The sequence below is a fragment of the Clavelina lepadiformis genome, chromosome 8, assembly GCF_947623445.1.
Source record: "Clavelina lepadiformis chromosome 8, kaClaLepa1.1, whole genome shotgun sequence".
Classification (NCBI taxonomy): Eukaryota; Metazoa; Chordata; class Ascidiacea; order Aplousobranchia; family Clavelinidae; genus Clavelina; species Clavelina lepadiformis.
Genome location: NC_135247.1, coordinates 1,276,773 through 1,289,836, shown reverse-complemented (window position 1 = coordinate 1,289,836; position 13,064 = coordinate 1,276,773). Strand labels below are relative to the sequence as shown.

At 37.6% G+C, this 13,064-nt stretch overlaps 2 protein-coding genes across 2 annotated transcripts; one reads left to right on the top strand and one right to left on the bottom strand.

Annotated features, from left to right (window-relative positions):
• Positions 1 to 2,643: 2,643 nt before the first annotated feature.
• LOC143468303 (multifunctional protein ADE2-like) lies at positions 2,644 to 6,070 on the top strand. The gene is made up of 5 exons (XM_076965430.1): positions 2,644 to 3,112; positions 3,265 to 3,453; positions 4,709 to 4,828; positions 4,976 to 5,113; positions 5,269 to 6,070. Exons 1-5 carry the CDS (start codon positions 2,747 to 2,749, stop codon positions 5,866 to 5,868), a joined length of 1,413 nt encoding a protein of 470 aa, XP_076821545.1. The 5' UTR covers positions 2,644 to 2,746; the 3' UTR covers positions 5,869 to 6,070.
• A 2,120-nt stretch (positions 6,071 to 8,190) lies between these two features.
• On the bottom strand, positions 8,191 to 10,050 carry LOC143468304 (uncharacterized). Its single transcript, XM_076965431.1, has one exon. The coding sequence runs from the start codon at positions 9,384 to 9,386 to the stop codon at positions 8,277 to 8,279; it is 1,110 nt and encodes a 369-aa protein (XP_076821546.1). The 5' UTR covers positions 9,387 to 10,050; the 3' UTR covers positions 8,191 to 8,276.
• Positions 10,051 to 13,064: the final 3,014 nt, after the last annotated feature.

The following is a 13,064-nucleotide window of genomic DNA, read 5'->3' as shown; positions in this document are numbered from 1 at the left end:
AACAAGGGAATTTTAGACCCAGCTTTTCAAAACTTTCTGCCGCTGCCCCCCTTCAATAGAGTCCTAAACGCGCCGCTGGACACAGTTCAATAACGCGATCAATTTATTGCTGTACTAATTTCGTAGAAAATCGTTAACTGACTTTTCGTCTCCCAACCATTGTTCTGTGCCGCATGACCTACTTCTCAATGATTGCCGTTCTTGTCGACCCACATTTAATTAATCGTTTTATGGGTCAACACGAGTCGTGTGAGGAGTTAACAGTTGGAAAGTGGAGTGAATTATCTGAGTCAGCTGACTAGCTAACTAAATAACAACTAGACGACTAAACCGAATTAGTCATTTCGACGCAGCGCATTGTAAGTTGTGTCGCCTTTTCAGTTTTTGCCGTTGTTTCATTGTACGCCAGGGCTAAAAATGCGTCGAAATTTTACCACCATATCTCACATTATAGTAGACGTCTGTGTAAGACTTCTCTACAAAAGAAGTTTCGCTGTCGTGGTTAGTGCATGTCGTTGGTTGTTGCAGTTACGCAATACAAGATAGCCTACAATATTTCAGTTCACGGCAACTGACAGAGCCGACAGCTGAACAGGAAATCAGAGCCAGTGAGCAAAAAACTCTGCAAATGTCCCTGAGATTTCGTCGACCAGATAATCCCCCATTCAGGACACCACCGAACACGCGGGTTCGGTCTGATCATGAGTCATTCATTTCCACGTGTAGTCAAGCTGATGTGTCAGGAGACATGAAAGTCTTTAGACGCCCAGGTTAAAAGCGCCAATTTCATGAATTTTTTATGCTTATTGTAGGAAACAAAAAGTAAGATTATGTCAAGGTGCTAATTTTGATACAGAGTACGTGCAAATACGTCTAGCTTTATGGATCAAAAGAAAATTTGCAAAGCTTAGATATTAATATTTTATTTGAGTTTTTCGAACCATATTTTCCTAAAATCAAAGATGGTTTTCGTTCGGACGCTTTTTTAATAAGCAGCGTGTAAATTGAGCGTGTGAGCTTGGTGCGTGATCGTGGTGACACGTCATAAAACTTTTTCCTTATGAATGCAGACATTAACTCAAAGTAGGAGGCAAGTCAAGCCCAAATTTCCAAAACCAAGTTGGTATTAAATCAACAATTAAATGTCAGTTAGTGTAGCAGATGAAGAATTTCTCAAAAATATGGAATGGTTTAGCGGTTTTTACACAAAAATACATCAGTATACTGGCGCTAATTATGATCTTGGTGGCGGCGATTGTGTTGTCACAATGTGAAATCATTGCTCCATAGCTGACTTGGGGTCACGGTAGTAGTAGGAAACCAGGTGACGTGTTTTAAATAGGTTATATACAACCTTTTAGGTGGTTAGTTAGTGAAATAAAACATCTTTAATTTAATCCTGTCCATGTAGGTTGTTGGTTTGTTTAATGTCTGCTTCTTACAAGCCAATAAAGTTGGATATGAACAGATTTTACCAGTAGTTAAACTGCTGTGTGTGAATAGGCAGAAACAGATGTTGCCAAAATGCTTCATATATGAGCAAATCATCTTAAAATGTGTTAAAATGGTCATGAAATTATCTGAACCGTGTGCCATGCATGTGTGCTTTGTAGTTTTGCTGTACGAGTACGCCGCACACGTGTTCTTTTATGCACAAAAAGGCTATTTATTTTAAAACATATAGCCTTATTGAGATAATTTTTGCTATGTTTTGAAAAATTTAGTCATGCTTTCAGTTGGCTGTCCATTATAAGGTCACTGCAACTTTTCTGCCTGACATAATTGGTCGCTTGTTATGCAGTAACTATGAAACAGCAAAATAATGTAATGATGACACCCCATTTTTAGCTAACGAGTAACGTGTATTGTATATGTAGTTGAAATAGCTAACTACATGCAACTTTAACCTATAAAACCACAGCACACAAAACTACATGAGTTTTAATTAAATTGAATAGAGTTGGTAATGTTACATACCGGTACTGAATAGGAGTGATGGAAATAAGGGCTTACATCAGCATGTATCGGGATGTATGAAATGAGGGGTTTTATCAGATAGAGGGATCCCCATGAAGGGGCCGGCCCGGCTGGAAATTATGACAGTTTTTAACGAGAAATCTTGGGTGCAAAGATGCAAATTTTGGCATGATGGTATGAAAGGAATCCTCAATTTTTGTTTATTTATTATAAATTGACGCTCCACAAACAGCTTTTCTTTATTTATTATAAAACGGCATGAAGATAAAAAAGTTTGGCGTGTACGTTGACAAATCTCGTGAGTGCAACTGCCACACTTTCCACTATGGTGGGCCAGCCATAAACATATAATTAACCTGTGTCGTGTTAAACATCAGTTTGTGTTTGTACGTTTATGATGACAATACATAAAAACATGTAGGCTTCTGACTTCAACATATTCAAAAAAGCTTTTATAACCTCACTTAAAAGCTGGAAATTTCATAAATGAAACGTCTATACTAGAGTTAAAACTAGATTTATTTTTTTGTCATAGCATTGTTTGGAATAACTAATACACAGAATGGAGGCATACTTCAATAACTTAACAGGGTCTGTCAATTAGTTAGGGCCCTCCTCTTTTCGATGACAAATGCCCCCATTCCTTACTGCCCAGATCACTAACCGATCCAATTTTGATTGCCAGGTGTTAAGAATCACTGTTTTTAACAGGACGTTAACGGATAATATTTACCATATTTGTTTGAAGAATCAGTTGAAATTTATTAAAATGGCCACCACACATAAATTGTTGAATAATGGAAATGGGGAACCAAAAAGCAAATTGATGAAGCAATCTGACGAAAAAATGGCTGTGGATTCAAGTAACGGCCTACAAGCACATCTTGATACAAGTGCTCATGATGCTGACTATACCCTCGGAGAGAAAATAATTGAGGGAAAAACAAAGATTGTGTATGACCTTAAATCAGCTGTTGAAGGCCAATGCATGGTTGTTTCCAAAGATATCATAACAGCTGGTGATGGCGCCAAAAGAAATGTGATGGAAGGAAAAGCTGAAATCTCAACTCATACTTCTACGAACATCATGAAACTTCTAAACCACTTTGGCATAAAAACATCCTTAATAAAATTGGTAAAACCGTTTATTTCATTGATTTACTGGCATTAATTATCTTGTGCAAGGTGATTTCTAGTTTAAATATGACTACATTATTATAGTCATGCTATCTAGTCGTGCATTTGCTTCATGTAGCATATTAAGCTTTTTCTTCTTCTGTAATTCAGGTAAACAAAACATCGTTCTTGGCGTTGAAGTGCGACATGATCCCAATCGAATGGGTCGCTCGTAGAATTGCAACTGGATCATTTTTAAGGCGCAATAAAGGTGTCAATGAAGGTTACCGTTTCAGCCCACCAAAGCTGGAAACATTCTTCAAGGATGATGAAAATCATGACCCTCAATGGAGCAGAGAAGTATGTTCATATGAAGCCGTAATTTCATGTGGTTTGGTGATCATATGACATGCATATCTATCACGATATGGTATATATCAGGGGTGGCCAGACCTGCTTCATGCTCGAGCCGCATATAACATATTCCAGTTTTAAAAGAGCCACAACAAAAACACAATAAAAAACACGAATTTATTCACTCACAAAAAAGTGTAGCTATTGATTAACATTAGTGTTGCGTGGTGATACTATGACTATGAGTCTCCAACTGGGCTTCACCAACTCTTTTTGCAATTATTATTATAACCGTAACCAAGACTTAAAACTAGGTCAGCCCTGACGTACAGCTTCAATCTGACAGTTTACGTAACTACAGTGTACAAGTTAGCACACTTCTGTACAATAATGTCCTTTTTGGAGTGTAATTTGATTATTACTAACAATGAGTCCATTGTTACTACGTGTGATAGAACGCATTGTTTCATAATCTAATCAAACAACTCGTCTAGACCGGGAAAATGCATGTCTAATTCATCAACGCAAATTCATTAAAGAGCCGCAATCAAAGGCTCAAAGAGCCGCAATCAAAGGCTCAAAGAGCCGCAGTTTGGCCACCCCTGGTATATATCATAGGCACGTGATCATGAATAATTTTAAAACTGACTTTAAAAAGTTTGTTTGAACACGGTAACTTGATCATTTGACAACACGTGTAGTGCTCTAGTAATCTTAATAGCATGACTCATTAAACGAGTACCAAATCTGGTTGCTTGTAACGTTTCTTAGACAGGAAACCATTTCCAAACCTTCAAAACAACATCAGGTTTTCAACGTGTTTGTTTCATTTAAACCCTTTTCGCTGCCACCAAAACAACTGAGATCCACTTGCTGTGTTTAATGTAGAATTGCCTTACTTCCATGTACTGCTTGTCTGGTTAAGTAAAAACTGCAACACAATATTTGGCCAGTAATGTTTAACCAGCAATTGAAATGCTCTGTAGAATTCTGAAACTTTTAATGCTTAAAAAGAACTGTTTCAAAATAAGAATTGGCTTGATTTTCTTGGGATTTCCAAGTTTCTGTTCTGCTGTAGCAGTGTGTCTCAAACATTTCAGACTGAAGGCTATGTTATTGTAAACACAGTTTTTTTGCCAACTCAATTTGTTTGCGTGTGAGCTACGTCTGCTACCTCAACCTGTTTAAAAGCAGCAGTTTAAGACATTTAAGTATAACACGCACTACAACAATGCTTTCACTTGTGTTTCCTGCATTCCAGGTCTTGGAAGAAGCAAAGCTTGAATGTGGTGGAGTGACAATCACTCCTGATTTGATCGACAGAATGGAAAAAATGACCGTTTCCATATTCGAAATTTTAGAACGAATGTGGAAAGCAAAGGTGAGCAACAGTAAAGATGCTTATGAGTTATGACCATTTAATATTAGACCATGCGTCATTCATTTGCAATAAACATTATTTGATTTGGTGATCATGAACTTGATATCAACTTTACAATTTTACATGAACAATGGCAATTGCATGCAGAACGTAAGCTTGATTGACATGAAGATTGAGTTTGGGGTACGCTGCGACACGAAAGAAATCATCCTCTCTGACGTCATCGACAATGATTCCTGGAGGATTTGGCCCAGTGGCGACAAAAGACTGATGATGGACAAACAGGTGGAAATCGTAACAAACGCTAATCACGCAATGCAGTTGATTTTCTATAGATTTTAATAAAAAACAAGTCGAATACCTTTGACGTAGGTAGGTAACCAGATAGGTAAAAAGTATCATTGTTCAATGTAACGTCGTTAGTAAACTCGTCTTTGTAGGTTTACCGAAATCTCACCGAAGTTACCGGCAATGACATGAAAAATTTGAAAGAAAACTATCGGTGGGTGTCGGAAAAAGTGAATGAAGTTGTGGAGTCCGTTACGAGCGAATCAGGCCGGGGAAGAGCCGTGGTAGTGATGGGATCTGCTTCCGACATGGCACATTGCAAGAAAATCAAAGGCCTGTGCGCCAACCTAGGCGTATGTTGTCAGCTTCATGTTTCATCAGCGCACAAATTAACTGACGGAACTTTGAAGTTACTTGCTCAAGTCGAAGCCGATGCCATTTACAATCCAACAGTCATAATCGCAGTTGCTGGTCGCAGTAACGGTCTAGGGCCGGTACTTAGTGGCAATACAGTTCTGCCTGTCATCAATTGCCCTCCCATATCTGAAAAATGGGGAACTTCAGACATTTGGTCATCGCTCAGGCTTCCATCCGGTCTCGGTTGCGTCACTTCCATGAGCCCTGATACGGCGGCTATTGCAGCTGCTCAAGTGCTGGCTCAGAATAACTTTGGCGTTTGGGGCAAGTTGCGTGTACAGCTACTCCAGAATTGGCTAAATGTGAAAGATGCCAACATGGCAATCACTGACTAAAACACCTCAATTGAAAATTTTTCGGTTTATAATCTGCCACACTGCCTCTTAAATGAAATATCGTTGAAAGCAAGGGTTCTGGTGACTTGGTTTATGCATTGCGACATTTGCGCGTTAGCTAGCTGTGTCATACACAATTTCACTAAATCTGCGTGATTTTAATCACCACGTTAAATAGAATTTTTCATGTTGCATTCACTAACAGATGGTAGGTTCGTATAGTCTGTGATTGTGCGCTGACTCATTTCACGTTAGCAGACAAAATTCTAAAAAACATTCTGGCATGAGTAAGGTATATAAGCGGTAACATGGATATATAAGCGGTATAAGCTTTTAGTTAAAAATAACAAATATCGATCCAAGCAAGAGCAAGTGTTTTATGTCATTGTGACCGAAATGGAAATAACATCGGAACATCCCCCATACAAAAATTATGAAACTTTTCACATACTAGGAAGTATGTATGTTATGAAAATAACGTAGCATACACATGTATAGTTGTATACGTAGCCTTAATAAGATGGTTGCTCTTGCTCTTCGATAGAACAGGCCAAGTTCTTTTTGCTGCTTCATCTGCCCACTTTTTCCATGAATTAAAACTATTGACCTGACAACGCTTCCGGCGAGATAACATCATGGCTACACGGGCTCAGAAAGAAACTTGAGAATTGGTGGCGTTCGTGCTAGGCTTTTTGTGGTGGCTCGTGTACGGTATAATGATGATATGAAATAGACACTTCGTCTATTTCATATAAATCTTCCAGAAGAGATCATGCCAAGAAAGTTGCGAAGTTTAAACATTTTCGCTGCAACCTTATTTTAAATTTTTGCTTTATTTTACGATCAAATTCAATATTTATGAGGTTAAGTAGCCTAAAGGCGGTTTAATCGACTTACATAAAACGTGTGCATTTGCAGCGTGGTGTCAACTGAACCACCTGAATTAGCTATGAAGATAAGTTTTGCAACGAGTTATCGACAGTCTTTTCATTTTGTGGTGCATTTCATACAAATGACCCCGCTGTGAATTTGTTTAAAACTAAACAGCTTAATGCGATGTTTATTAGATGCTTTGGCAAGTGATTGAAACAAAACTTATTTCTCACCTTAACCTACTTTGAATCAATGCTCAACAATTGCGTGAAATGCATTTGTGAACAAAAAGTCGACCTCAGTACACTGTAGCCTACTGTACAGTACATAGTAGCCTACTGTACACTTTTTTATGATGTGAGAGTAAACTTCTTAAAAATACTTGAGGTACGAGGCTACTGTATAGTTCGTTTGAGACAAATTTTATCTTCTTTTTAAAGTATCCAACCACTCTGTGTGTGAAAATTTACAGCACGTCAGTGATCTACAGATACCCACCATCAATATCCAATACGTGAACACTGCCTTGATACGCCATGTCACAACATAGTCGTCAACATCGTGATGCAGCCGGCAATTTTAAAAATACCGTTTATTGAAAAAATTTTGTTTTTGTTAAAATTGAAGTAAGATGTAAGTTATTTTTGTACACATCGTACATTTTTCTTGGACAATGTAAATGAATCTATAAACACATTTTACCAGATGTAATAAGTTGATGCTTGTAATATCGGCTCACACAGAGCGTACACACAACACGTTCTCTACTATTACAAGCATCAACTTATTACACCAGAATTGATGAAACTGGTAAACTGTACAATGTATTATATTATCTTATCTATACAAAACTCTATTATCTTAAAAAGAACCCAAGTGGACGAAAGACGATATAAAATATTTGCAGTAATAGGATAAAATACCACCACTTGTGCAATTTATAAACTTGGAAATGGCTTTGGTACACGACCAATTCTTGTATTTTTTTACTTTTTGAGCTCATATCACAAAAACAGCAGGAAAACACTAAGCCATTTATCACAGCGTAATGACGGAATAAGTAACATCAATAACGCACTATTTCGACTTGCTTACCTGCGGAAATTGTTTAGGTAGTTGAAAAGGTTGGCATTACAGTATATGAAATTTTTGGATATAACTTAAATATGATTTCTTAGGTCTAAAATTTCGACAATAATAAGGAAAACTAATACTTGATATTTAAAAAGTAAAGTACTTATCTGAAAGCATAAAAAGAATTTTTAGAAACATTTATTTTAAATGATAAAGTATCAAGCAGAGTTTCAAACGATAGATGAAAACAGTTCCTTTTATCCCAGTGTGTGGACCTCCAATTTGCTCCGTCATAGACATACCGTTGAACCACATGAAAATTACACATGGACCCTTTAGAGTGCGTCCAGATATAAGAGTAGTCAATAGAAGACACTGGCTAAATTTTCTTTTACTTGACGACTTGCACGAATTCACTTTATTGGCAAACATTTGTCATAGAAATCACACAAGAAGTCACGTCACAATGTGTGCACTGCTCGGTGTTTCGATAGTCCCGATGGTGAGGCGAATTTTTTGCCGCATTTTTCGCAATCATAGGTTTTCCCGAAATGCCATTTCTCATGAATTCTCAAGCTGCCAGAAGTTTTAAACTTCCATGGACAAAGCTGGCATGCGTAGGGGCGCTCTCCTGTGTGCGTTCGAGAATGAATTTTTAAGCATTGTTTCTGCTTAAATCTTTTATCGCACAGGCTACAAGAATAAGGCTTTTCCTCGGCGTGAAGCCTTTTATGATGCTTCAGCACGTCGCTCCTGCCAAAGCTTTTTTGGCATACGTCACAAACGAAAGCTCGTTCACCTGTGTGTATGATTTTGTGTTTCTGCAAGGAAGCCTTGCTAGCAAATGTTTTGTCACATACGTCACATAAAATTGTTCGTTTTGCAGGGCCTATGTGTGATTCCTCATGTTTTTTGCATTGCACCTTTGATTTGAAATTTTTTTCGCAGATGCGGCAACGAAATATCTGTTCCGTAACATGCAACATCTCATGTTTGTTCACACAAACTTTCCTTGTAAACATTTTTTCACAAAATTGGCATTGAAATGGTCGTCCTGTGGTATGACAAACAGCATGCTGTTTCAAATTATGCTTTGTCTTGAATGTTTTGTCACAGATAACGCAACAGAATGATCTTTCTGTAATATGCAAAAGTATATGATTCTTTAAGCACTGTTTTCTCTTGAAAGTCTTTTCACAAATGTCGCACCGAAATTTTCGTTCCACGGAATGTGAAATGATATGATCTTTCAGGTTTTGCTTGTTCTTGAACGATTTTTCGCAGAATTGGCATTTCACTGGTCGTTCTCCAGTGTGCGGCATGTCATGGCGTCTCAACTGGTCTTTTGTTTTACATGTTCCTTCACAAAGTTGGCAGCGGAACGGTCGTTCACCGGTATGACGCATCGTGTGTACTTTCAAGATATCTTTCGTCGTAAACGTTTTTTCGCAGACATCGCAACGAAACGGTCGTTCACCCACATGCCTTTGGATATGGACTTTCAGAGATGTCGCCGGGATTTTTGTCCAGCAGTACTTACACTGAATATTGTTCTTTGAAGCAGAATGCATCACTGTTGAGCAATGAATAACAGAATAAACCAGGAATGTGCATTTGGTTTGGCTTTATATACCTAATATCAGTATAATAGCTTTTAACCTGTAGACATACACAAGATGTTAATGAGACTCCGTCATGGCTTAAGATACTTGCTAGTAAAATTGGAATGCTAGTAAGAGTATAAGAGAGTGTACAACGAGCAGCTGAAGTGAATTTTTGCAAATCACTGACGGAAAGCAGCCACCTATTGCGAGGACGGCAATCAATTGATCTGTAATGGAAAGTGGATGCATGACACCTGAACTTGAGAGGTTAACCCACTTCACTACAATAAGTATTTGTCGAAATGTTTATTGCGGGTGATGATATATGAGTCTCATGAGGTCGTTGTCTGCTTTTCTCACCCACAGATTTAATTGTTCGCCTTGACGGCTTATTATCTGATGACTAGCTTCAATTAGCAGTGATCAATATTATAATAACTTGTTTTCCACTGCTATATTATACGACGAAACTTCTTGTCACCTTATGAAGATGAAAATAAAGTTGTCTATCTTGACACTGAACTTATTCAAATTGAATTCAACAATGGTTGCATAGGAAATGACAACTGTATATACTGATTGTATTGGAGTTTCTTTGAACAATTACATTTTGACAAAACATAGGCACAGCAACAGCATAAAGACGTCCATGCTACAGCGTTGATCTTAGTAGAAAGAATGCATTGAACAGCAGTGCATAACTCACGCAGGATAGGCAGGCACGACATTTATGTCACGACTTAAAACGGAAAACAGGAAGTCATCGGCACGTAATGCCATGCATCACTGACGCCATGCTTCGCAAAGCAGACGTCCGAAAACAAGAATTCTACACTGTATTCGATCTGTATACTATAATATCCCCTTATTATCACTAGGGCAAGTTTTTGCAACTTTTTTTTACAGCTTCCGGCAGCTTCCTAAATACTCAGAATTTATGTAGTATGATCTTTTAAGCTGTTTGTAGGAATTTTATATTGCAACTTTTTGCAACTTTTTTCTATTTTTCATGCAACTTTTTACTGCAACTTTTATTAAATATTGCGCAAAATGTAAAGGAGTGATTTAAAAAACATGCTATAAAACTTTTTCTGGTATATTTCTATTCTCTTTGCTTTGCATAACAAAGAGATATGTGTTGGATTAGCTGCATCTCAATGTTATCTATGACGCAACAGTTGTCTTGCAAGCTAGAAGTTTAACAACCCCAGCCAAGCACGACAGTGCCCGAACTAAATTAGAATTGGAAGTATGACTTGGCTTTTGGCCAAGCCCGCACAAACGGAAACAGGTTGTGTCTAGTTTTTCGAGGTCAATTTTTGTTGAGATTGCTTAGTTAGTTGCAGACCTAGGGGTTTGGGGTGGGGTATTTGACTTGTTTTGGAGGGAGGGGAGTGGTGGGTTAACGCTTTGCTATTTGGCTTTTTGCGGAAAATTATTTCCGCATTGCGTTATCTTCTTGCTGCGTACCGGCAAAAAATGTTATTTTCGGCGGTCTCGCCAGGCCGTCTGTGAAATGGGAAAGTACCAAATTTGACAGCTCTACAGGAGCTGACAGCGAAATGCTGTCATGTAGGTTTCAAACGTAAAGAATATAAAAATGTATGCATGATCGATTGAATAGCGAAGAAAGAAACGGAACAAGCAGACACCCTGCAAATCTTAAACTGTTGGGTTATACAACGAATCCTTTGGAGTATCTCATACCCTAATGCCTTTAAAAACTTGTGCATAAATGCAACTTTTTACTGCAACTTTTGTTAAAATTAAGTGCAACTTTCTCACGTTTTTAGTGCAACAAAAACTTGCCCTAATTATCACAGATCTAACTCATTGATATGGTTTGGCTGTATTCCAACATGGGCCACTTCTACTAATCAAAAAAGCTTGACTGTTGCATACTTGTACCATCTGTGTGTTTTACAAGCAAGGAAAAGGATTGTAAGATTACACTCAGTAATCAACACATCGATACCTTAAGTATGGATCAACTGTAACGGACGAAACTGGTTTGTGGAGGTCACGAACCGGTGCGAACCTGCTGAATCCCATCGCTGCTTGCGACCTTTCAGATTTTAAAGCATCGTAACATAAAATTGTTCCATTGAAGTCGTGAATTCCTTAACGCACTGTTTCTTTATGAGCACGATGTAAATAATTAAAGTGATGAAATAAAAGAAATAATAAAAAGGAAAATTAAACCACTGCCTTTGTAGAACAAATGAAGTCGGGTGCAGAAAAGTTTTAAAGTTTTATGTAAGGTATTTTAAGTTTATAGTTACGTGAAAAAGTTAAGAAAACATTCAAAGCATTGTTGGGTATATTAATGGCTCAGCGTGTTTTTACTATCGAAGTAGTTGGTTCTTTTCAATGCGTGATTTACAATGGATGTCAGACCTAGATCGAAAATTATATCGCTTGTGACGGGGATGCAGGCACTTATTACGTCACAATATAAAAGCAATTTGGATGACTCAAGTAGAAATAGAATGTTTCGTAATGCCGACAAGAACTAGGCATATGAAAGCGTACTTGAATGTATAACAGAAACATTTTCGGTTAAATAAGTCTGAGATATCTTATGCCTTTTGTGTGATTGTACTGTGAGTGGAGATGTTAGGCTATGTAGTTCACCAAGCTTAGTTTTGGCTGTTGTCGCCAGCCTAGTTCGGTACCGGTAACTGCTGTAAAAAGAAGAGTGCTTGAAAACCAGTAGGCTACATGTACCGTCATCTGTTACATTCCTATGCTGAAAATAAACATTAACTGCTACTAATCACCTACCTATGGAGACGTATTCCACCCGAAACCCGTTAGCTAGCTTACCACTACATTACCATACCGAATTCAAACCTCAGTTATCAATGGTCACCATTTCCGTCATCAAGAAAGCTAAAACTGCGCTACATATTCTTAAAGATACTTTTTTCCAGTATATACTGACTGGCAATTATTCCTTGATTTAAGACCAACATGTTTTTGGAATTTGCCCCTCATTTTCAATACATCTTTACTAGCTGTCGAGCGAGCCGTACTTTAACGACGCAGTGTTCGTTACTAAATATTTGGCTGTCACTATTTTACCGGAAAATATGTTGCGATGAAAAGTATATCAATAAAATTTCCAATAAAACTTTAAAAAGCTAAAATCAACTTTTTGCATACTTTTTGCTAATTAATTGTCATTATTGGCCCTGATTCTCCAAAACTAACCACCTATCTTTAACAACGCTTTGCGAGACCTACTTACCGGGAAATATAATCAGTGTTTAAATATTTGCTTTGAAGTTCTTATGCAGCAATTTGTTGACTTGATGACGCTACAACAAACAAAAGCTTTTAATAAGTCTTTGTACCCAATCAAAGGAATGATCACAAAATGGTATTTTCAAGCTTCTACGAACCGTAAAATTACTGTTAAGGTAATAACGATATTATGGTGACATCCTGTTGTCACTTTCTCCATACTTGCAAAATGTTACAAAGATCGACTTTAAATCAGAAGGATCATAACATTTTTTTTCTACAGATTCTTCTTTAACTACTATTACTTCTACTACTTTTTACTTTGCGTGTGCACGTGTGTGCATGTAACATGTACAGAGGTTAAGTAGTTATTGTCGAAAGTTTAGGCTATGACAACCT